The sequence below is a fragment of the Ipomoea triloba genome, chromosome 12 (genome assembly GCF_003576645.1).
Source record: "Ipomoea triloba cultivar NCNSP0323 chromosome 12, ASM357664v1".
Lineage (NCBI taxonomy): Eukaryota > Viridiplantae > Streptophyta > Magnoliopsida > Solanales > Convolvulaceae > Ipomoea > Ipomoea triloba.
In genome coordinates, this window is record NC_044927.1 from 20,626,992 (window position 1) to 20,653,196 (window position 26,205).

General features: G+C 35.5%; 3 protein-coding genes across 8 annotated transcripts in view; 1 reads left to right on the forward strand and 2 right to left on the reverse strand.

The window, feature by feature from the left end:
- LOC115999515 (secreted RxLR effector protein 161-like) overlaps positions 1-3,451 on the forward strand; it is a 4,095-nt gene extending 644 nt beyond the window's left edge. Inside the window, exons 2-4 of the mRNA XM_031239362.1 lie at positions 84-169; positions 620-1,150; positions 3,320-3,451. Coding sequence (XP_031095222.1) covers positions 84-169; positions 620-1,150; positions 3,320-3,451 — 749 coding nt within the window. The remainder of the gene's footprint in view (positions 1-83; positions 170-619; positions 1,151-3,319) is intronic.
- An 8,685-nt stretch (positions 3,452-12,136) lies between these two features.
- On the reverse strand, positions 12,137-23,380 carry LOC115999654 (receptor-like protein 53). Of its 6 annotated transcripts, XR_004094015.1 has the most exons (9): positions 23,077-23,380; positions 22,121-22,167; positions 20,602-20,877; positions 20,042-20,196; positions 19,554-19,771; positions 18,398-19,007; positions 17,931-18,220; positions 12,496-12,727; positions 12,137-12,414 (listed from the first exon to the last, which is right to left on the reverse strand). XR_004094015.1 is itself a non-coding variant. In XM_031239498.1 (8 exons), exons 3-8 carry the CDS (start codon positions 20,802-20,804, stop codon positions 17,535-17,537), a joined length of 1,791 nt encoding a protein of 596 aa, XP_031095358.1. In that variant the 5' UTR covers positions 20,805-20,877; positions 22,121-22,167; positions 23,077-23,380; the 3' UTR covers positions 17,241-17,534. The 6 variants fall into 6 exon arrangements, 5 of the variants coding, with proteins under 5 accessions (XP_031095358.1, XP_031095360.1, XP_031095361.1 ...); XM_031239498.1 differs by lacking the exons at positions 12,137-12,414; positions 12,496-12,727 and adding an exon at positions 17,241-17,617 and having other exon boundaries at positions 17,699-18,220; XM_031239500.1 differs by lacking the exons at positions 12,137-12,414; positions 12,496-12,727; positions 22,121-22,167 and adding an exon at positions 17,241-17,617 and having other exon boundaries at positions 17,699-18,220.
- Positions 13,073-15,686, reverse strand: LOC115999655. The gene is made up of 5 exons (XM_031239503.1): positions 15,503-15,686; positions 15,349-15,455; positions 14,788-14,942; positions 14,359-14,576; positions 13,073-13,821 (listed from the first exon to the last, which is right to left on the reverse strand). The coding sequence occupies exons 1-5, from the start codon at positions 15,596-15,598 to the stop codon at positions 13,555-13,557; spliced, it is 843 nt and encodes a 280-aa protein (XP_031095363.1). The 5' UTR covers positions 15,599-15,686; the 3' UTR covers positions 13,073-13,554.
- Positions 23,381-26,205: the final 2,825 nt, after the last annotated feature.

The following is a 26,205-nucleotide window of genomic DNA, read 5'->3' on the forward strand; positions in this document are numbered from 1 at the left end:
GGTTTGGGACCTTGTTGAGTTGCCTAATGGGGCCAAGGCCATTGGCTGTAAATGGGTCTATAAGACTAAAAAGGACTCATTAGGCAACATCGAGCGATACAAGGCTAGGCTCGTTGCTAAAGGATTCAATCCAAAAGAAGGAATCGATTACACAGAGACCTTTTCTCCTGTATCAAAGAAAGATTCACTTCGCATAATCTTGGCTTTGGTTGCACATTTCAATCTTGAATTGCAACAAATAGATGTGAAAACGACATTCCTTAATGGTGATCTAGAAGAGGTGGTTTATATGAAACAACATGAAGGATTCTCTTCTAGTGAAGGCAATCATTTGGTTTGCAAGCTCAAAAAGTCCATTTATGGATTAAAACAAGCCTCCCGCCAATGGTATATCAAGTTTGACGGAGTCATTTCATCATATGGTTTTGTTGAAAGTATCCTAGACCATTGTATATACTAGAAGACAAGTGGGAGTAAAATTTGTTTTCTTGTTTTATATGTGGATGATATCTTGCTTGCATCAAATGATAAGGGAATGCTGCACGAGGTTAAACAATTCCTTTCTAAGAACTTTGATATGAAAGATATGGGTGAGGCATCTTATGTCATTGGCATAAAGATCCATAGGGATAGATCCCGGGGCATTCTGGGACTATCGCAGGAAACCTATATCAACAAAGTCTTAGAAAGATTTCGGATGAAGGATTGTTCACCGAGTCCAGCTCTTATTGTGAGAGGTGATAAATTCAGTTTGGACCAGTGTCCAAAGAATGATTTTGAAAGAGAATCCATGAAGAATATTCCCTATGCTTCGGTTGTCGGTTGTCTCGGGTATATTCAAGTCTGTACTAGGCCGGACATCGCCTTTGCTGTTGGAATGCTGGGACGATATCAAAGTGATCTGGGTTTAGACCACTGGAGAGCTGCAAAGAAGGTTTTGAGGTATCTCAAAGGTACCAAGGATTATAAGCTTGTGTTCAGGAAGATGAACACTTTGGACATTGTTGGGTACTTTGACTCGGACTTTGCCGGTTGCATTGATTCTCGGAAATCAACTTCGGGAAACATTTTCATTATGGCCGGTGGAGCTATTTCATGGAGAAGTGTTAAACAAACTCTTGTCACCACTTCAACTATGGAAGCCGAGTTCGTTTCTTGTTTTGAGGCTACATCTCAAGGTGTATGGCTTAAGAATTTCATTTCAGGGCTTAGAATTATGGATTCTATTTCTAAGCCGTTAAAGGTTTATTGTGACAACTCAGCTGCGGTTTTCCTGGCTAAGAACAATAAGAGTGGGAGTCGAAGCAAACATATCGACACCAAGTACTTAGCCATAAGGGAACGTGTTAAGGATAAGAAAGTGGTCATTGAGCACATAAGCACTGAGTTGATGATTGCTGATCCCCTAACTAAAGGCATGCCACCATTCAAGTTTAGGGATTTTGTTGAGAAAATGGGACTTGCGCCCACTTTGTAAAGTTTGTATACATACAGTTATTGTTATATGAAATTCTTAAAGCATTCAGATATTTTCTCGTTATTGTATTGTGCACACATTTTGTTGAGAAAATATATTTTTGGACCTGGATTAAACATAAGGTTTATCCATTAAGTTTTGGTTACCACAAGAAATGCTTAGAGAACAAGTTACATTGTGATTATAGTAGATGCTACTCACTATAAGAGGACGTATCTCTATAGTTCATGTTTTTTGTTTTCTTTGAGTTTGTAATTGCACCAAGTGGGAGAATGTAACATTTTCATTAAGTTGTGGTGCAATTGATGGCCTTCAATAGCCATAATATGGTATATTAAAATCAGATATTGTAACGGTTGTTGTTACAACCGTTACAAAAGCCTATATTGATGGTTCAATAGGCTATATAAGAAGGGGTCCCCCACTGCTCAGGTTACTACTTGATACACCATCTAAATTGAACCTGAGACAAGTGGGAGCCATTCTACCAGACACTTGGCAAGAATACTGACACTATCAACACATACAACAGCATCAAGCAAAGGCAATTCTAAAGACAACTATGGCTGGAGGTTAGTCTTATATTGTTAATGCTTACATACACATCTGTAAAACATTTAAAAAATCAAGAAAAAATAGAAAATCAGAAAATACACACATTCGAAAATCTGAAGAAAAAAAATTACCAAAAATTCACATTGTCTGAGTCTGCCTTTGTAAATATCGAAGGTGCCAATTCCCACTTGTTGCTCAAGAGAGAGAGAAAAAAAAGTGCCAATTCCCACTTGTTGCTCAAGAGAGAGAGAAAAAAAAATGCCAATTCCCACTTGTTGCTCAAGAGAGAGAGAAAAAAAAAAGACGATGTATTCTGAATTCCTGATGATTCAAAAACTTTCGAAATACTTGAAAGATAAACCTTCTAACATAACACAATAAAACTGAAGAACTGAAAGAAATTAGTTCAAATTATAAAGTCTTGAAAAATGTATACATAGCAAAATTAAATAAAAAGACATAATATAGTACTCAAAAAATAAAAATAAAAAGACATAGGGAGTGTTTGGTAAATGGCTGTTAGCTGATAGTTAATAGCTGTTTGTGTTAGGAAGAAGTTTCCTCACAGTGATCTGATTTTCTCATTTCTTTTTTTTTTTGAAGATAGATTTTTTCATTTCTAAGGATAGTGACATTGTGCAGTTGTATTGCAGGGAAATGCAGGCATATTGTGAGAACAAGCATATGCAGTGTGGGAGTATTACAGATCAAAGCAAAGCAATACTAGTTATACTCACAATCAAACACAAGACATTTACCAGTCGCAAATAATACATAAATCACAAGTTTTCTTAAAATAAATTGTGCTAGTAAACAATTGAACCAGAATACTAGAATAGCATCTTGATTTTAACCCCACCATGTTTATACCTTGCAGTATGAAGTGTAAAAAAAAAAAAAAAAACCCCTTCATTATTTCAACATACTCAATCAAAACCCCCAATTTTATTTAAAAACCTGAATTTGATCCTCCCAAGGAATCATATTTTTAAGAATAACCAAAACATTAATATATACTATGTGTGTGTTTGCACGAGTACAATCTGTCTATTGATTTACAAGTGCAAGAAATACGAAAGCGGAGCTCTGTATAAGAGGGCTCCATTGGATGATTAGGTTGTTCGTATTCATACATAAACCAATCAGTTCTCCGAGCATTCGTCGGAGAACCCCTAAGGTAGAAACGAAGCATTTGCGCGTCCCAACCACGGCTTTCCCCAAACTCCGATCCACAACAACCCTATCGGGAAACTACTCTCATGGCTAAGGCGTAGGGTTTCAATGCAGAGAAGTAGAGAGGATAGAGATTACCTCAGAGAATGGAGAGCATCAGTTGCTGCGAGGAGGAAAAATGAGAGAAACACTGCTACGCAGAAGATCCAAGGGCAAATGAGAGAAATTTGCAATAGGGTCAAGTAGAAATGGCATGCCCCTTAATTTAGTAGGGGTAATCCTATCTATAATAAAGCAAAATCCTTTGGTGAAATTTTTTTGCTCCAATTCCCGTCTACCCAATACGCCGCCGTTTTGGAAAAAAACTTTTGGGATGCCTGTATTAATTATCAAATTTATTTTAAATGGCTGAATTGAAAAAAAGTCTGTTCGAAATACGAATAAACATCTTTGGGAAACGAAATATTTGTATTAAACATCATGTCTATGCAACATCTGAATTAGAATTATTTTTACATTTAATGCTCAATGGTAGGCATCTATTGTGTTCACATTTACTACAAGAAACAAAGCATAATTGCAAGTTTCAATAACTATATGCATTGAATTACAAATGAATTTTACAAATTCCAAAACTAACATTAATTTAAATTAATAGAGATCTTTAAAATTCAAAATAAATATTTGCACCAACCTATACATTACTTCAACACTATAAATAAGAAGGCAGTATCACACCCGATACTACCAAAATCGTTCCTGCTGGCAGAGTAGTCAGTTTGTCATATTGGAGAGCAATATGACCTCTTTGAGGCTGCAATAGAACGACAAAGTAGAAGCTCCATCGAGACTGCAACTGAAGAATGGAGTGTCATTTTCAGCTATAATAGCAGGTAAGTCTTCCTTCTCTAATTTTGGTGGAATAGTGAATGAATGCATAAACACACATTGTGCACCAACTGTTTGTATAAAATAAAATTTTGCAGAAACAGCCATTCCAATATAAAGTGGCAGAGCAAGCAAATTATTATGGTATAATAAATACAGCTTTTTTAACCCAAGGAAAAGAATAAACAGGTCCATCCCATTCTAACCACATGAATGGGGCAAGCAATAGTATGGACACACATGCTCAAAATGTAATATAGAAACCCTTTTTAGAATTTCAACAGCATACCAAGCATGGCATTGACATTTGAGATGAGTATATTATGATCACAATAGCAAGAAAAACTCTTGCTATTATTAAGCAGGTCATCTATGGTCATATTACTAGGAAAGCATTCACAGCAGTAAAACATATTGCAGTACAAAAGGTTCAGTTGCAAGCAATCAAGTTGAAATTTGATAGAGCAGTACAAACAGTCATGAAGAGTATTTAATGGATCTGTTATCATTGGCTGCTCGAGGAAAACGGAAATAGATTCAAATAAAGGTACAGTGATAATTTTTTTTGCTACCTTAAGAATACATAAACCAATATAGAGATTCAGAATAAAAACAGTAGAGAAGTAAATCTTAAACTTCAGTTTGCATTCAAATTTATTATTTAATCCAAACTTACAGGCAAATATCATGGTAATCTCAACGAAAAAAATGTTGTTGCTAAAGTCCATGATTCTGCAAAAGTGTGTGTATCTATGCACGAAGGAAATTAACAAAAAATCATCATTATATACCTGCAAAGCAATCAAAAGATCATCTTCTATTTGGATGATCTTATATTGGCTTTTGGCATGAACTCAAATTGGCTATTAAATATTTTCATATATATGTATACTGAAAAGGTAANTTTTTTTTTTTGAAGATAGATTTTTTCATTTCTAAGGATAGTGACATTGTGCAGTTGTATTGCAGGGAAATGCAGGCATATTGTGAGAACAAGCATATGCAGTGTGGGAGTATTACAGATCAAAGCAAAGCAATACTAGTTATACTCACAATCAAACACAAGACATTTACCAGTCGCAAATAATACATAAATCACAAGTTTTCTTAAAATAAATTGTGCTAGTAAACAATTGAACCAGAATACTAGAATAGCATCTTGATTTTAACCCCACCATGTTTATACCTTGCAGTATGAAGTGTAAAAAAAAAAAAAAAAACCCCTTCATTATTTCAACATACTCAATCAAAACCCCCAATTTTATTTAAAAACCTGAATTTGATCCTCCCAAGGAATCATATTTTTAAGAATAACCAAAACATTAATATATACTATGTGTGTGTTTGCACGAGTACAATCTGTCTATTGATTTACAAGTGCAAGAAATACGAAAGCGGAGCTCTGTATAAGAGGGCTCCATTGGATGATTAGGTTGTTCGTATTCATACATAAACCAATCAGTTCTCCGAGCATTCGTCGGAGAACCCCTAAGGTAGAAACGAAGCATTTGCGCGTCCCAACCACGGCTTTCCCCAAACTCCGATCCACAACAACCCTATCGGGAAACTACTCTCATGGCTAAGGCGTAGGGTTTCAATGCAGAGAAGTAGAGAGGATAGAGATTACCTCAGAGAATGGAGAGCATCAGTTGCTGCGAGGAGGAAAAATGAGAGAAACACTGCTACGCAGAAGATCCAAGGGCAAATGAGAGAAATTTGCAATAGGGTCAAGTAGAAATGGCATGCCCCTTAATTTAGTAGGGGTAATCCTATCTATAATAAAGCAAAATCCTTTGGTGAAATTTTTTTGCTCCAATTCCCGTCTACCCAATACGCCGCCGTTTTGGAAAAAAACTTTTGGGATGCCTGTATTAATTATCAAATTTATTTTAAATGGCTGAATTGAAAAAAAGTCTGTTCGAAATACGAATAAACATCTTTGGGAAACGAAATATTTGTATTAAACATCATGTCTATGCAACATCTGAATTAGAATTATTTTTACATTTAATGCTCAATGGTAGGCATCTATTGTGTTCACATTTACTACAAGAAACAAAGCATAATTGCAAGTTTCAATAACTATATGCATTGAATTACAAATGAATTTTACAAATTCCAAAACTAACATTAATTTAAATTAATAGAGATCTTTAAAATTCAAAATAAATATTTGCACCAACCTATACATTACTTCAACACTATAAATAAGAAGGCAGTATCACACCCGATACTACCAAAATCGTTCCTGCTGGCAGAGTAGTCAGTTTGTCATATTGGAGAGCAATATGACCTCTTTGAGGCTGCAATAGAACGACAAAGTAGAAGCTCCATCGAGACTGCAACTGAAGAATGGAGTGTCATTTTCAGCTATAATAGCAGGTAAGTCTTCCTTCTCTAATTTTGGTGGAATAGTGAATGAATGCATAAACACACATTGTGCACCAACTGTTTGTATAAAATAAAATTTTGCAGAAACAGCCATTCCAATATAAAGTGGCAGAGCAAGCAAATTATTATGGTATAATAAATACAGCTTTTTTAACCCAAGGAAAAGAATAAACAGGTCCATCCCATTCTAACCACATGAATGGGGCAAGCAATAGTATGGACACACATGCTCAAAATGTAATATAGAAACCCTTTTTAGAATTTCAACAGCATACCAAGCATGGCATTGACATTTGAGATGAGTATATTATGATCACAATAGCAAGAAAAACTCTTGCTATTATTAAGCAGGTCATCTATGGTCATATTACTAGGAAAGCATTCACAGCAGTAAAACATATTGCAGTACAAAAGGTTCAGTTGCAAGCAATCAAGTTGAAATTTGATAGAGCAGTACAAACAGTCATGAAGAGTATTTAATGGATCTGTTATCATTGGCTGCTCGAGGAAAACGGAAATAGATTCAAATAAAGGTACAGTGATAATTTTTTTTGCTACCTTAAGAATACATAAACCAATATAGAGATTCAGAATAAAAACAGTAGAGAAGTAAATCTTAAACTTCAGTTTGCATTCAAATTTATTATTTAATCCAAACTTACAGGCAAATATCATGGTAATCTCAACGAAAAAAATGTTGTTGCTAAAGTCCATGATTCTGCAAAAGTGTGTGTATCTATGCACGAAGGAAATTAACAAAAAATCATCATTATATACCTGCAAAGCAATCAAAAGATCATCTTCTATTTGGATGATCTTATATTGGCTTTTGGCATGAACTCAAATTGGCTATTAAATATTTTCATATATATGTATACTGAAAAGGTAAACTCAAAATAAAAAGCTATAGAATTAATTCACCTTATAGATAGGGTGGTGTAAAGGGCAAACAAGAAGATAATCAATGCCTAAGAGTGATCAATGCATGTTATGTCTCAACTAATTTTTGCAAGTAGTACTTCCAATGGAGCAGATTTCATTGTAAAAGTAATATTTAACAAATGTGTGCATAGGTTTTCAAAAAAAAAAATCAAATGTGTGCATAGTATTTCCTAATGTAATTTTATGTTATGAATTGTGTATACATATTTTTTTTATTCTTATTCTGTTGGTAGGAATAAGCTTAATTTTCCAAATTAATTTAATAAATTATTTATGTAAAAAATTTCAAATATGTATTCAGGCAGACGAAAGAAGAAAATTTTATACATAAATCAGCAAGCAGAGAATCCAAATTGCGAAATGGAAAGAAATAGATTTCATGAAACAGATTTCATATTCTGTATCAAATAGTCTACACAGTTAATTACTATTACCAAACCCTAACAAAGAAAGCAATCACTCAGTGGCACAGATCATTCAAATATAAGATAAAATTGCATTTGAATCACTAGCATGAACCTATTAATTTCTGACATTGGAAAAGAAATTTGTTAAACTAGAAGAAGAATAGACAGATGAAACGAAAATTGAAAGGTGAAACCCAAACCGTATTTCTAATTCGTACAAGAATTTTGGACTAATAAAAACACTTACTTTACGATGAAGCGGTTCAAACACACCACATGTTCGATGGATTGCCTCACAGGTATCCTGAGAGATCGGCTTCGAACTCGGAAGGGCCGCACGTAGATAGCCGTAGGCGCCTATGGAGGGGAATCGGTTCCGGACAGGCTGCGAGATAGAGAGAGACGATAAGAGCGCGGAGTCAAAGATTCGTAGCTGCCGATGGAGGAGAAGCGGAGCCGCCGAGGCTGTGAGACAGAGAGTCGATGATAGAAGTGCGAGGCTGAGAGAGACGGGGTTGGGCGGCACAGAAGATGGGTTGGGGACTGGGGTAGTTTGTTCTGGGTGTGTAATATTTGTATAAAATTTTGTTTTAAAAAATAGTATAAAAATTATTATTTTACATTTAATTGGGAGTAACAATTATTTAGTAATATAATATGTGTTTAATATATATATAGAAATAATTAAATATGATATTTAAACTTTATAATTTGTGATTTTATATTTGTAGTATTGTTATGGTGTTTTGTTTGTATATTTTTATATGAATTTATTATTATATAATATTATTTTAATTAAATTTTTTATTATAGGTATTATTTTAATTAAATATATATGCTAATAATTATTCATATCAAATCAACATAATTATTCAATGTAAAATTTTCAAATCTCATGTGATAATGTGATATCTTTCCTTTTTTAGTATTAATGACTCTGTTACGATGCATTATTTGTTTATAACTATATCATGCATGTGGTATTTCTAATAACATTATAATACTCTGTATATGCTAATAGTATGTTTTGATATTCAATAAAACAACCAATTTAGTATTTCTAAAGAGTTATACATTTTAGAATGAGTTTTCAAGAGTAATATTTGATTTTATCATTTTAAAAACATTATCAACAATAAAATTACTTAAATTTTATGCCGTGCATCGCACAGGGCAAATACTAGTAATATTTATCCAGTAAAAATTGGGAGTGCATCAAGTATGTTTGTTTTATAGATTGACTGTTTGGACAAATAAGTTATCTTAAAAATCTATGGTGTTGTTTGGCGAATAGCGGTTAGCGTTAACGGATTGTATTAGCGGTTAGAAAATAACGGATTAGGTTAGCATGTTTGACTAGCGGATTATTAAAAAAAATATAATGTTAAAAAAAAATTTAAAAAAAAAACAAAGGGGGAAGGGGGAGGGTGCTCCCTTTTGTAATTTTGTTTCCTCACTTAGGCCTTCTCCAATAGTTAAGAATTTGGTATAGTTTTTGATGAGATTTTGTAAGTGTGATTAGAAAAGAGAAAATAGGGGTAGAGGAAAAAAAAAGAAAAGGAAAAATAAAACAAAACTAAAAAACAAAAAAAAAACAAAAATTTACGCCCAGGCGCAGTTATTATGGAATCAGGTGGGCCCCACTGGGACTGACAAAATTTTGATATTGCACGAGAAAAATGCTCTTTATTTTTCATCTTCCCATTTGTATAAACAATACACATGTCAGTTTCTTTCCTTAAACTTTGTGTCCAATATGGCTATTGGGAATGACCTTATCAGATAAGTGGGGAATGAAGCCTTGAGGCTCCTATAAATAGTTTGCCCATCGCCCCACTTGGTGGGCAAACTGTAAGTTAATTATTTTGTATTATTATTATATTATACGTTAAGGACGTTTTGGGGAAAAAATCTTTACCCAAAACGCCATTTGCAACCGCTGCAATATGAGCGTTTGTGAAATCGGGGGTTTGAAGCAAACTACTGCTCCAAACCACAACTTAACCAAACAACTTTTTCAGTTTTTTGGCCTTGGTCAAAACGCTGAAAATGGTGGGTTCGTCAAAATTTTAACAAATTTGCCATTTACCAAACATACTTTATGTTACTAAACACTCAAATTAGCTGATTGATTAAGTCAAACAGTCAATAATAGTCAAATTACCAATTTTAACTGATAGGCTGAGTTACCAAACACCCCCATAATATACTTTACTAAATCAGCGAATTATAAATCAAAACTAAATAATATATATATATATACACACACACACTTCTATTTAAATGTGGTTGCCTTCCCGTGCGGTCGTGCGGTTTACACCACTCAATGTGAAAAAATGCACCACTCAATGTTATGAAATGCACCACATTGAAAATGCATTTCTTAATATGAAATGCACCACTCAATGTATTTGTGTGGTGCATTTCTTAATATTGAATGGTGCATTTCTTAACATTGAGTTGTGTAAACCGCACGGCCGCACGGAAAGGCGCGACCACACCTGAACATGACCCTATATATATATATATATATATATATATATATATATATATATATATATTCTCATATTATTATACAACCCACATAATTGACTTTATTTTTGTTTTAAAAACACTCATGTTTTTTACTAGAGTATATGTTTCAGAATTCTATTTTGTGATTATCCATTTGAAATGGTAACAATGTGTTATCACACTACATAGCAGTTGACAACTGACTTTATTTTTAGTATATCAAATACAATTTACCTTTTTAGTAACAATTTTTTCTTATTAGTATAGTTAGTATATAATTATAGAATATTCAATCATGTATACTTGATACAAATAGCATTGTGTATCCAACAACAAATAATATACATTATATATACCTAATATGGAATATTTTTGTTATCATTATCCATCAACATGATAGACAATCAACGAGATAATATGGAGTATTATTTTAAAATGGTTTCGATTCAAAAAATTAAACTCAAAGTCAAAAGAAATTATAATATAAAAGGTGTAGTATTAATTTTTTTTTGTGAATGGGAGGGATCGGAGGTCCCGATGGTTAATGGTGTCTACTTGAGGCAACCCACTGGGCATCGCGGAGCAACAAATCTCTTATCTCCTCCGGAGGTTGGGCCAAAATGGTTTTGCCATGGGGAGACACTTGACCCAGGTTCGCGAGGAAGTCGGCGAATTGGTTGCCCTCACAGAACACGTGAACGATCTTGATAGAATGGAACTATTCCATGAGCCAAGAGCAATCAACTATGAGGGTTGAACCGTGGCTTCCGAGTCTGACTCTGCCACAATGTTCCCAAGCCCATGGTCTCTTGCAATGATTAAACCTTCTCTAAGGTCCCATAATTCAGCTATGAAGCTGTTTGCTTTGCCAATTTTAGTCGTAAATCCAACAGGCCACTGACTTTGATGGTCTCTAATCAGACCTCTCGCACTTGCCATCCACGTACTGGACTTCATTGCACCATCGGAGGGAGGGGATGAGAGTCTCCAGCTTTCTGTCGCAGCGTCACAACGTTTGAAGAGATGATCCACCGTTTCGTCTTCCACACCGCATATTGGACAAGTGGCCAACTCTGTGAGCCCGCGTCTTCTCCGTTCAGCATTGACTAAGAGCCCATTCTTTGTAATTTTCCATAGGAAATTTTTTATCTTTTCAGTGCAGTTGGCTTGCCAAATCCAGTTGTGAAAATCATCTTTGTTATCAACACTGAAATAAAAGAAAAAGCCAAGGTGGCCGAGACCGTACCTGAGTTAGAGTAAGGCCATGTGATGTCATCTTTTAGAGCACCGGCCACCGGAATTGGCACTGCTCGGATTTCGTCAACTATGGTGACCAGGAGGTGGGCTTCCAGAGGGATATCCTAACTTTGTTGCTCTGTAATCAAATCTTTGACCTTGAGATCCTCTCTATTTTTTGGGATGGAGATCCTCTCTATTTTTTGGGATGGAGACATTCGGGTAAGCACTGAGAGGTGAGTCCCCAAGCCAGCCATATGTCATGCCAGAAGTTAACGAATCTACCATTGCTAATTCACCATGTGACTCCCTTTAACAAAATATTTCTTCCTTTGTGAATACTCTTCCAACCCCACGAGCTACAAAGGCCAACTGGAACTTGGAGTGAAAATCCGTCTGTTTAACATATTTTTCCCGGAGAGCTTTGACCCAAAGTCTATCTTGGTTGGTAAAAAGTGTAGTATTAATGGTATGCCTACAAAAATTTTAAAAACTTTCAATTTTATGATTGTATTCCAAGCCGAGCACAATATTCTTACGCACACATTTCATATGTTAGGTGTAGCTGGTGTATTCGATGGCTCTGTATTCAGTGCTATGCATGGTTCCTGATAACTTCTTAGTTTGATCAGGGAAACTACAGAAAATGAATTTGCTAAGGAAGGTTACAAATGACTCAAACTTCATGTTTTACACGAATTTTACAGAATTTAGAGGTCTTTATTTTTTCAGGTATCAGATTGGCATCAGCTGGCATTAGAAGGAGAAGATGTTGAAGACACAAAGCTCATGGCTAGTAGTTCATCTCTGCTGTGTACTTCAGTCTTTGATCTGTTGGGAATCATAAAAATCGAGTATTAGACATGAAAATAACCAGTTAAAACCAGTATAAATATTTTGAAGACCTCTCACCAATGAAGCTCTCGTTTTTGAACCTAAGTGGCGTCGAGGGTAGTTTATTGTGCTTGTGTTTGTATTCTGAGTTCCTTGAGGTAAGTTGTTATGGAGATGAGTGATGAGATCCAGCTTTGTCAAAGGGGGAAGTGCTGACAAGCTCATGCTTCACTTCAATCGAAGGGTGTTTTTGACAAAATGACAAGAGAGCATCATCTGTTAGGAGCCAGCACCCTCTCAGATCAAGCATCTCTCTCAGATCAAGCATCTCTAGACCTGATGGGGGGTTGAAGGTATACAACCCTGCATTTGTTAGCACAGCATCATGAACCACAAGATTTATCAAGTTTCTAATTTGTGACAAATGATACAAGCAGGCATCCGTTATGGGTCCACTTCGTAAAGATAAATAGCCCAATTTACAGATGCTCGACAGAGGGGATAGTGCTACATCCTTAATTTTAGTCTCCTCCAACTCCAACCTTTCTAAGTGATCTAGACTATGAAATGCTGACAGTGAGTTCCAAACATTATCAAATTCCACATGGTTAAGGAGACCTGGCATTATGGGAGAAATTCATGTACTAGACAGAGAGATCCGAACACAATGATTTTTAAAATGTATTTCGTATAAAGGAAGACATTCAGAAATTCACTCGAAGTTTAACTTCAACAACTAGACAGTATTAATTGCAATTGAGGAAGAAGACGAGAAGAAATATAAATGCAGCACAACTTTGCATTTGTTCCACTTAGGCTGATAAACTTTAGTAATGGCATTGTGCTGATGTATGCAATGGCATTATCATCAATGCCAGTGTAAGACAACAACAAAGTTTCAAGATTAGGAGCATGTCCAGCTAAGGTACCCACTCCAACTAAGCTTACTTTTGTCTTGCTGAGATTTAAATATCGTAAACTTGCTCCAATGCATGCAATGTATTCAATAGAATCATCTTCCACACAGCAACCACTGAGATCTAGTTCTGTAATTGCATTCATAGACCTCAAAAAACTGAACGAATTAAGAGAAGAGTTGGACAAATTCAGAAGAGCCAAGCGAGAGGCTTCTACATATTAAAAGGCTTCAGAGCCATCTGAGATTGTAGCTCCAGATAGAATAAGTCTTTCCAACATCACTTTACCACCTTCTCCTTCAAATACAGAATTTACAATGCAGTTACTCATGTTCAGGTGAGCAATAGAGGGCAGAGTTGGCAAACTTGTAACCTTTGTCCAAGCTAAGTTCAAGAAACTCAATCCCCCGAACATTTTAAGAACAGAAGCTCCTTTGTAAGATAATTCACTTCCCCAGATATCTAAATATTGCAGTTTAGTGAGAGCCTGATATCAAAAACTAAAGTCATTATTCCCAAACAGAAAACAAGAAACAAATCTTTAGATCAGGAGAATATAAGGTTTTTTTTTATTTTTTTATTAAACAGTTTTATGTACTTCATCAAAAGTTCAGAACATTAGATCAAATATGAGCTTCTGAAAGTTTCAATAGCCATCCCTAGTAAGTAGTAAGTAGCATATGCATTTCTAAAACAGAAAATGATTGGCATTTCCTAAACAGCAATAGGAATAAGCTTTGGGCTTTACTAGTTACCAACCTCATCCAACTAATGCTAGCCACTTCGGTTGAACTTATAAATTGCATTAACCATTTCTAAAGTTGGATGTTCCCTCGTAAGATGTGAAACTCTATTAATCACCCACCTTAAAATAGAGGCTATCCTCAACCAATCTCACCACTTCCCTTCCTCCTCCGGGGTATTTAAAAAAAATTAAAAGAAAAGAGTAATTCTTTGCAAAAGACAAATATCAAAAGGAAAGATGAAAAAGCTATTTATGGCATGTAGACAAGAATTAATTTACCTGTAGAGAACAAATAGCTACATCAGTTACAGGTAATCCTCCCAAATCCAATAAAGATAAATTGGTTAGTGAACGGAGAAGTATAACTCCCTCTGCAGTTACACCTGTTTCTGCAATCCACAACTTCTCCAACACTGGAATAGATAAAAGATGCCTGATTCCAGCATCAGTAAGCTTTGAGCATCTAGAGAGGTCAAGTTCCTTCAAGTTTGTCAAGCCTGAAACAATGAGAATGTGTAATGTGTGAGCAAAGATAATCAATTATGACAATAACATCCTTGGACAGCACAACAATGTTATCAGTCCAATTTAATGAAACATCACCACAGAGATACAGAATAATGTAATCTAGAGAGAATATAATCAACATTCGTTGGATAAAGAAAAATGTGTAATTTAATCATTTAAGAATTACTATAAAGTACAGACCTGTAATAGGCCATAGAGAGGAACTACTCATTTTTCGGCAATCTGACAGATTCAGAGTGCGCAAGTAGTGGAAGCCACCTAAATAGGCCATCCATTCTGCATCCACACTATTCTCGCCTTTCAAGTTTACTTCCTCCACACAATGTTTAAAGACTCTGTATAAGCACAATTGGATGCAGATATGAATCTTAGTGCTGCACTGCTAGCCAATTTCCAAATAAAGAAGTTAAAAGTAACTTCCAAACATATAGTATAACAGTTTTCCGGCGTTTTATCACGTAGATCTGTTATCATTAGCTAATCAAATAAATGAATAATACAATTATAAGTTGACTGAACATCAAATCCAGGATCAACGAAATAGTCATTAAAGCTATATTTAGCATAATACATGGAAAAACAAAGGAATAAGCCACTCTTTTGAGCTAGCAAAACTACACAGAACCAATATAGAGCTCAATTCACATTGATATCGCATATAAATTAACCTTATGAATACTATTTTGAGATGCGCAGTTGAAAAAAGAAAACATAGAGAAATGAATCGAGTGAGAGATGTACTCGAGAAGAGAAGGGAAGAGGAGGCGACGGCGGAGGAGGCGGTGGAAGAGAACGTCAGCAAGCTGTGAAGGCAAGCGCTCCAGAGTGCGGCGCTGTCTCCGCCAGGCCTCGATGGCGTCGCGGCTCTCAGTCGCGGCTTCGATGCACANCAGGCCTCGATGGCGTCGCGGCTCTCAGTCGCGGCTTCGATGCACATCCGTACCAATTGACTGTCAATTTTCACCGATTCCGACGAATTAAACTTCGCCATAGCGACGTGCTTGTGTCTTTTTTCCTTCCTTTTGTCAATAAATATTTTACAATTCTGGTTATATCCAGCCCTCTGATCAAAATAAGCAGTGTTTGACCCTCTTAAATCGAATCTGAATATACGTGCCCAGCAAGATTATCTTCTTATATTCATTTTTATTTTTGCTTTCATTTTATTTTAGTTTTTTTTATAATAATAATAAACCTTCATTTAATACAGCACACGATTGACTTGGTGGTGGTGATGCTGTGGTTATGTTGTGGTATGATGGTGTTGATAGTGATTAGAGTGATTGTAATAATAATAACTCAAAAACTAATTTAAAAAAAAAAAAAGAGATGAAAAATAAAGAATTTAAAAAGTATCTCCAGAGTAAAATATTATGAAGACATCTTCTGTCAAGTTGAATATTTTTTTTCTTAGAATGAATAATTTTCTTTGACTTCATTTCCTTGAACACCCAACTATTAAAAAATCTGAAAAAAATTTTCAAGTTTCCATACAGACTCTTAAATTTGAAAGTGGGTTAATTATAGGGATAATGTTAGCCTTATGCACCATTTCATATGTTAAGCATAGATAATGTATTTGGTCGCTTCCTATTTAGTGTTATGTATTGAGGAAACAACAAAAATAAATCTATTAGCGAAGATTATACATTTAATCAAGAGGAAGAAATATATCCTTTGGATTTTTTTTTTTAAGATTTTATTTTGTTTACTAAACCATTGTTGTTCATTTTTTGGAAAATTAACCAAACACACAAAGATAGTTTTCTGTTGCACATCCAAACACAAGAATGGAAAATGTTTTCCAGAAAATAAGTCATTTTCCAAAAGTCATTTTCCTACTTTCCAAACAGACCCTAAATCAGCGCATAAATTAAAACTAAATAATATATATAGTTTTAAGTAATCAACCAGTTTTAAGTTGCCGTCCCTTAGACCCTAAATCAGCGCATAAATTAAAACTAAATAATATATATAGTTTTAAGTAATCAACCAGTTTTAAGTAGCCGTCCCTTAACGTGCGGTTAGTGCGGCTGCACCACTATGTATACAAATATACACCACTCAATGTTAGAAAATGTACCACACAAATATGCATCATTAGGTACATATCACCAAAAAACACACCACTAGGTATGCAAATATACACCACACAGTGTTAGCAAATGCACCATTAGAGACATTTATGGTGCATTATTTTGGGTGTCTGATGTGTTTTATTGATGTTTTTGTGTATTTTCATTGTGGTGCGTTTTCTAACATTGACTGGTGCATTTTCTAACATTGACTGGTGTGAACCGCACTAACCGCACGGGAAGGCGCAACCACATTTGAACAGATTTATAGAAATGGTAGTGCATTTAGGGTATAAGTTAGATGAGATTAATCCTTACCTTCTGTGATTATGTGAATCCATTTTTCTTTTTGAAACTTTAGTACTTTAAAAGAAAAGTATTACTATATATATTAAACAAACATAAAACAAGTGGAATGTGTGGTGTAGTGATAGAGTGTCTTTTGTAAAGACAAGAGGTCTTAGGTTTGAAACCTTGCTTCATTTTAGACCGAATTTTATAGTTTTATGCCACATCACAAAATTGTGACATGGCAATTCCAACACCACGTGGACAGACTTAACGGAAAAAATAAACGGTGTTAAGTATTATCCTTAATTGTTCTAAATCTTACAATATAAGGATTAAATTGACCTAAATTGAACAAAACACTGCAGTACAGAGACCTCACATGTACTTTGACCCTATTCAGTGCTATGCATGGTTCCTGATAACTTCTTAGTTTGATCAGGGAAACTACAGAAAATGAATTTGCTAAGGTTACAAATGACCCAAACTTCATGTTTTACACGAATTTTACAGAATTTAGAGGTCTTTTTTTTTTTTCTTTTTTTTTCAAGTATCAGATTGACATCAACTGGCATTGGAAGGAGAAGATGTTGATGACACAAAGCTCATGGCTAGTAGTTCATCTCTGCTGTACTTCAGTCTTTGATCTGTTGGGAATCATAAAAACCGAGTATTAGACAGGAAAATAATCAGTTAAAACCAGTATAAATATTTTGAAGACCTCTCACCAATGAAGCTCTCGTTTTTGAACCTAAGTGGCGTCGAGGGTAGTTTATTGTGCTTGTGTTTGTATTCTGAGTTCCTTGAGGTATGTTGTGATGGAGATGAGTGATGAGATCCAGCTTTGTCAAAGGGGGAAGTGCTGACAAGCTCATGCTTCAATTCAATTGAAGGGTGTTTTTGACAAAATGACAAGAGAGCATCATCTGTTAGGAGCCAGCACCCTCTCAGATCAAGCATTTCTAAACCTGATGGGGGGTTGAAGGTATACAGCCCTGCATTTGTTAGCACAGCATCACGAACCACAAGATTTATCAAGTTTCTAATTTGTGACAAATGATACAAGCAGGCATCCGTTAGGGGTCCACTTCGTAAAGATAAATAGCCCAATTTACAGATGCTCGACAGAGGGGATAGTGTTGCGTCCTTAATTTGAGTCTCCTCCAACTCCAACCTTTCTAAGTGATCTAGACTATGAAATGCTGACAGTGAGTTCCAAACATTATCAGATTCCACATGGTTAAGGAGACCTGGCATTATGGGAGAAATTCATGTATTAGACAGAGAGATCCGAACACAATGATTTTTAAAATGTATTTCGTATAAAGGAAGACATTCAGAAATTCACTCGAAGTTTAACTTCAACAACTAGACAGTATTAAACGCAATTGAGGAAGAAGACGAGAAGAAATATAAATGCAGCACACCTTTGACATTTGTACCACTTAGGCTGATAAACTTTAGTAATGGCATTGTGCTGATGTATGCAATGGCATTATCATCAATGCCAGTGTAAGACAACAGCAAAGTTTCAAGATTAGGAGCATGTCTAGCTAAGGTACCCACTCCAGCTGAGCTTACTTTTGTCTTGCTGAGATTTAAATATCGTAAACTTGCTCCAATGCATTCAATGTATTCAACAGACTCATCTCCCACACAGCAACCACTCAGATCTAGTTCTGTTATGGCATTCATACACCTCAAAAAACTGAACGAATTAAGAGAAGAGTTGGACAAATTCAGAAGAGCCAAGCGAGAGGCTTCTACATATTGAAAGGCTTCAGAGCCATCTGAGATTGTAGCTCCAGATAGAATAAGTCTTTCCACCATCACTTTACCACCTTCTCCTTCAAATACAGAATTTACAATGCAGTTACTCATGTTCAGGTAAGCAAGAGAGGGCAGAGTTGGCAAACTTGTAACCTTTGTCCAAGCTAAGTTCAAGAAACTTAATCCCCGGAACATTTTAAGAACAGAAGCTCCTTTGTTAGATAATTCACTTCCCCAGATATCTAAATATTGCAGTTTAGTGAGAGCCTGATATCATAAACTAAAGTCATTATTCCCAAACAGAAAACAGGAAACAAATCTTTAGATCAGGAGAATATAAGGTTTTTTTTTTCTTTTTTTTTTGTATTAAACAGTTTTATGTACTTCATCAAAAAGTTCAGAACATTAGATCAAATGTGAGCTTCTGAAAGTTTCAATAGCCATCCCTAGTAAGTAGTAAGTAGCATATGCATTTCTAGAACAGAAAAAGATTGGCATTTCCTAAACAGCAATAGGAATAAGCTTTGGGCTTTACTAGTTACCAACCTCATCCAACTAATGCTAGCCACTTTGGTTGAACTTATAAATTGCATTAACCATTTCTAAAGTTGGATGTTCCCTCGTAAGATGTGAAACTCTATTAATCACCCACCTTCTTAAAATAGAGGCTATCCTCAACCAATCTCACCACTTCCCTTCCTCCTCCGGGGTATTTAAAAAAATTAAAACAAAAGAGTAATTCTTTGCAAAAGACAAATATTGAAAGGAAAGATGAAAAAGGTATTTATGGCATGTAGACAAGAATTAATTTACCTGTAGAGAACACAGAGCTACATCAGTTACAGGTAATCCTCCCAAATCCAATAAAGATAAATTGGTTAGCGAACGGAGAAGTATAACTCCCTCTGCAGTTACACCTGTTTCTGCAATCCACAACTTCTCCAACACTGGAATAGATAAAAGATGCCTGATTCCAGCATCAGTAAGCTTTGAGCATCTAGAGAGGTCAAGTTCCTTCAAGTTTGTCAAGCCTGAAACAATGAGAATGTGTAATGTGTGAGCAAATATTTTAGAGTGCAAAGATAATCAATTATGACAATAGCATCCTTGGGCAGCACAACAATGTTATCAGTCCAATTTAATGAAACGAGACATGTTTGAGTTGAAGGAAAAGATATCAAGAAAATAAACATCAGTACAGAGATACAGAATAAGATAATCGAGAAAGGATATAATCAACATTCGTTGGAGGAAGAAAAATGTGTAATTTAATCATTTAAGAATTACTATAAAGTACAGACCTGTAATAGGCCATAGAGAGGAACTACTCATTTTTCGGCAATCTGACAGATTCAGAGTGCGCAAGTAGTGGAAGCCACCTAAATAGGCCATCCATTCTGCATCCACACTATTCTCGCCTTTCAAGTTTACTTCTTCCACACAATGTTTAAAGACTCTGTATAAGCACAATTGGAAGCAGATATGAATCTTAGTGCTGCACTGCTAGCCAATTTCCAAATAAAGAAGTTAAAAGTAACTTCCAAACATATAGTATAACAGTTTTCCGGCCTTTTGTCATGTAGATCTGTTATCATTAGCTAATAAAATAAATGAATAATACAATTATAAGTTGACTGAACATCAAATCCAGGATCAACGAAATAGTCATTACAGCTATATTTAGCATAATACATGGAAAATCTAGGAATAAGCCACTCTTTTGAGCTAGCAAAACTACACAGAACCAATATAGAGCTCAACTCACATTGATATCGCATATAAATTAACCTTATGAATACTATTTTGAAATGCGCAGTTGAAAAAAGAAAACATAGAGAAATGAATCGAGTGAGAGATGTACTCGAGCAGAGAAGGGAAGAGGAGGCGACGGCGGAGGAGGCGGTGGAAGAGAACGTCAGCAAGCTGTGAAGGCAAGCGCTCCAGAGTGCGGCGCTGTCTCCGCCAGGCCTCGATGGCGTCGCGGCTCTCAGTCGCGGCTTCGATGCACATCCGTACCAATCGACTGTCAATTTTCACCGATTCCGACGAATTAAACTTCGCCATAGCGACGTGCTTGTGTCTTTTTTTCCTTCCTTTTGTCAAAATATATTTTACAATTCTGGTTATATCCAGCCCTCTGATCAAAATAAGCAGTGTTTGACCCTCTTAAATCGAATCCGAACATACGTGCCCAGCAAGATTATATTCTTATTTCATTTTTTTTTCATTTTATTATTTTAATACAGCACATGATTGACTTTGCTGTGTTGTGGTGGTGTTGATGGTAATTGTAGCGACTGTAATACTAATAATATGAAAACTAAATCAGAGAAAAATAAAAATAAAAATAAAAAATTTAAAAAAATGTAAAAGAAAAATAACCAATTAAAATTCAAAAGTAATTGTTAAATAAGGGAGGGGAGGGTACAGAAGGTTGCGCCTTGTTCTGGAATCTGGAGTACTCGGATTTCCTAAGACTCATATTCAAATACCTAGAAAGATCCTGAGGAATTCTGGTGTTCCTTTGGAATCATAAATTTTTGTTCAAGAACAAAATAGGATCAATTTCTTCAACTAAAGGGGGGGGGGGGGGAGGGAAAGGAGCAAATCCATGGCGGATGCATGAATTTTGTTCAGTGAGGTCAAAAAGTAAAGAACATCTTTAAAAATCAAAACAGTTCAAATAAAAAACACATTGAAATTTAAAAAACAATATTTATTAGTTATGACAAACTAGATTCATAAAGCAATAATGATGCCATAATACATAACATGAACTAATTGGCAATTTGAAACTCTCTTAGAAATTGTGCCTTTGAAAGTGTAAGTTTGAGAATGTAGCTTATGAAACCAGTGAGCCCTAGAAACATTATCATACTCAAGTTCCAGCACTAACAAAGATAGAGAACACAAAATCATTGGATCATATAGTGATATTAGGGTATCACTACAAAACACAATCGAACTGTAAGTTGTAATAATGAAAGAAGTGATATCAAGAACACACTTTTGTCACATTCAAATAATCCACAGTTTTATTTTTCATTCAAGAGAAAAATTAAAATCATAAAATGTCCATATCAGTTAAGGGTGCTCTTTTGAGGCATTTCGACAAACACCCATTGGGCATCACTAACTAGAAGTTAAGGAAGCAACTAGCTTGGTATCTAAATTCTCTAGCAATATTAACACCTAAAAATCCACAAAAACCTCAATGAATAATTCAAAAATCATACAAAAATTCAAAGAAATAAATATTTAGAGAAAAAAAATCATACAAAAATTCAAAGAAATAAATATTTAGAGAAAAAAATTACAGATTCACATAGTATAATTATAAACCCTAGTTTTAAATTCATAGCATGAGATGGGAATAATACCTTCAACAATCAATCAAGAATTTCAGCTTGAAGATATAAGATATTACCTGAAAAAATCAACAAATCTGCTACACTTACTGACCCAAATCCTCAATCAAATTGACATCCCAGAAAAATATATGCATATCATTATATCAAGGATTCAAATATCACGAAATCAAAGTCGTAACAGTTCAATTCCCAGTCAAATATGCATCTCATTATATGAATACACTGTAACATTTCCATTAAGATGTGGTGCAATTGATGGCCTTCAATAGCCATAATATGGTATATTAAAATCAGATATTGTAACGCGTTACAAAAGCCTATATTGATGGTTCAATAGGCTATATAAGAAGGGGTCCCCCACTGCTCAGGTTACTGCTTGATACACCATCTAAATTGAACCTGAGACAAGTGGGAGTCATTCTACCAGACACTTTGCAAGAATACTGACACTATCAACACATACAACAGCATCAAGCAAAGGCAATTCTAAAGACAACTATGGCTGGAGGTTAGTCTTATATTGTTAATGCTTACATTTGGTATCAGAGCCTATTTATCTCTGCCTAGTTGTATATTGCATAATATGTATTTTCTGGAATATGATATGATATGCAATATGTTTTTTTATTGAAATTTATATGTTTGTTTGAATGCATATGATATGGGTGTGTATGTATTCTGTATTAAGAAACATGTATACAAATATACTGTTTTTCCGCATACAGTTTGTATATTTACATGTTTACACTGATATTTCGTTTTAAAAAAATAAAAATAAAAAATGAGGTGAATGGGATTCTGACCGGCAAACCGTGAAGGATTTGGACGGCCGCCGGTACATCCCCATTTTCCTTTCCGGCGACCACAACTGCCATTGGGCGGCGGTCGCCGTTGGTTTTTCCTTTTTCGGCGACCTCCATGATGGCGGTGGCCGAACAGAGAAACAGTATTAAAAAAAAAAAAACCTGTTGTATCTCCGTTTTTGGGCTTCGTTTCGCGTTTTGCTCTTCGATCCGGTGATGCCGGCGGCGGCGCTGGGTCTTGCGTCCGGGTGGAGAGCGGCGGCGAAGCAGGCTTCGGGCGAGAAATTGGCGATGCCGGCGATGAAGCTTGAAGATGACGCGACTTCGTTTCGCGGACGGCGGTCGCCGGACGGCGGAAGGCGGCGTCAGCGCTGGCTTGCGGCACGATTCTGCCGGGGCCGTTCCCTTTCCGATCGTTTTTTCTCTCTTTGTTTGCGTTGGCTGCGGGAGTTTAATCTCAAAGCAGCTAGGTTTTTTGGTTTTGTGTTTCTGCAACTTGGGTCGGGTCCACTTTTGGGCCTGGCCCTTTATTAAAAAAAAATGTTTTAATTGGGCCTTTTATATACTATTCTGGTTTATCATATGTATATACTTTTGTTTAATTATATTGGGCCTTCTACTTAACAATGCATATATTATTTTTATTCAATATACAATTTGTTTTGAAAATTATAAAGTCTTTAATTGAAATTTTCATTCAAAATTGCAAATTGAATTTAAATTATATTGTTTGTTATGTTCATATTTATTGAATTGCTATAATGTTTTGTGCAATTTCTTGTATAATATGAACTTTATGTTATTGTAATATGCGTTTTATGTCCATTAGCATAATATTTATTTTTTAATTATGCAATTTTATTTTATGCCTTAGAAAAGCATATTTAGGAATTAGTGAAATTCCTTAAGGTTATTGGACTTTAGCATATTACATAGTACATATAGTTTAGTACAACTACAGTAGTGCCTGAAGGTAGTACGTTAAGTTCAAAGTTCACCTATCCTTAAAGCCTTTTTCTAAACCGTGAACATCGTTAACACCTTCAGAACAATTTTGCTATAATGTGAAATTGCATGACCCGGGGAAAGTTTCTTGGGAAGCAAACTTGAAAATTAGCCAATGTGCTACAAGTTCCCTTGAAATCCTACTCTGTCTAAGGAGTTGGTTTTTAATGGGCCTTAGCTCAACCAACTTTCCTGGGAGTATACTTGGGAATTGCATATCATGTTAATTGCATAATTTGTTTTGCCTTTTCAAAACCTATGCCGATGCGATAGTACACTTTTAGTTGATTAAGGAGTAGCCACAACATCCTTAATTTAATTAACATTGTACATCAAGTTTTTTTCCGAAATCGCATAAAGTTTAGGCATCAATTGTGATTAATCATACTTAATATAATGAAATTTAGCCCACAGGAAATTTTGTTATATTTATATGANTTTCTAAACCGTGAACATCGTTAACACCTTCAGAACAATTTTTCTATAATGTGAAATTGCATGACCCGGGGAAAGTTTCTTGGGAAGCAAACTTGAAAATTAGCCAATGTGCTACAAGTTCCCTTGAAATCCTACTCTGTCTAAGGAGTTGGTTTTTAATGGGCCTTAGCTCAACCAACTTTCCTGGGAGTATACTTGGGAATTGCATATCATGTTAATTGCATAATTTGTTTTGCCTTTTCAAAATCTATGCCGATGCGATAGTACACTTTTAGTTGATTAAGGAGTAGCCACAGCATCCTTAATTTAATTAACATTGTACATCAAGTTTTTCCGAAATCGCATAAAGTTTAGGCATCAATTGTGATTAATCATACTTAATATAATGAAATTTAGCCCACAGGAAATTTTGTTATATTTATATGATTGATCAGGTTAAAATACCAAACTATGACCATAATTTAGCCCACAGGCAATTATGTGTCGGCATATAGTTTTTGGTAGTTTTTTAACATTGAGAATAGAAATTCAACCTTGTACCCATCTCATTTCTATTCTAATTTTACAAGGTCCATTTTGCGTAAAAATTTAGCCCACAGGCAATTTGTATTGCATTCGGATTTTGGATATGCATCATTTACATTGGTAATGTATGCAATTCAGTTCTATTCATGCCTCAAAATTCTAATCCAAACCTTTACCTTTACAGCATTTCAATCCGTTACTCACACAGATTTGAACATCGAAGTTCCAGAACTTAGGGGCGACAACTATAAAATGTGGAAGGAAACTATTCTTCTTAATCTAGGGTAGAAAGACTTGGACTACGCTATTCACAATGAGCAACCGCCTGTCCCCACTAAGGAAAGTACCCAAGATGAGGTTGCGCTATATGAGCGATGGGATCGATCCAATCGGCTCAGCACAATGTACATTAAGGCGAAAATATCTAATGGGATTCGGGGTTCTGTTAGTGAAAAGCATAAGGATGTCCGAGCATTGCTCAAGGCTATTGACGATCAGTTCGTCACTTTAGAAAAGGCTTTGGCAAGCACCCTCATCATGAGATTCTCCTCTCTTCGTCTCACTTCCGTTAAAGGTGTGCGTGAGCACATCATGGAATTGCGTGACATTGTGACTCAACTTAAGACTCTTAGGGTAGATATGTCGGATGACTTTCTCGTTTATTATGCTTTGTACACCCTACCATCATCATACGGACCTTTTAAAATCTCTTACAACACACATAAGGAAAAATGGTCTATAAATGATTTAATGACCATGTGTGTTCAAGAAGAAGGTAGATTGGTGATGGAAATGGGTGAAAGTGCCATGCTGGCTACGACACGTGAGAAGTCTAAATCTGGCAAATCTCGAGGTTCCACTTCAAAGGCTAAGGGGAAAGGAAACATTCCACCTCAAGCTGACATAAAGAAGGTGCATAAGTGTTTCTTCTTTAAAAAGAAGGGACACATGAAGAAAGAATGCATCAAGTATAAGAAGTGGGTCGAGAAGAAAGGTAATCTATCCTCATTCGTTTGTTATGAATCTAATATGTCTGAAGTTAACGCTAATACTTGGTGGATTGATTCTGGTTCAACAATCCACATTGCAAACTCTTTACAGGGAATGCAAAATCTGAGGAAGCCGGTGGGAAATGAACAGACCATTTTATCAGGAAACAAGATGGGATCACAAGTGGAAGCTATTGGAACATGCAAACTTGTTTTAAGTAGTGGTTTTGTTTTGTTTTTGGAAAAGACATTTTATGTACCAAGTTTCTCCCGAAACTTGGTTTCAGTATCCAGACTTGTACCAATGGGTTTTTCATTTACATTTCAAGACAAA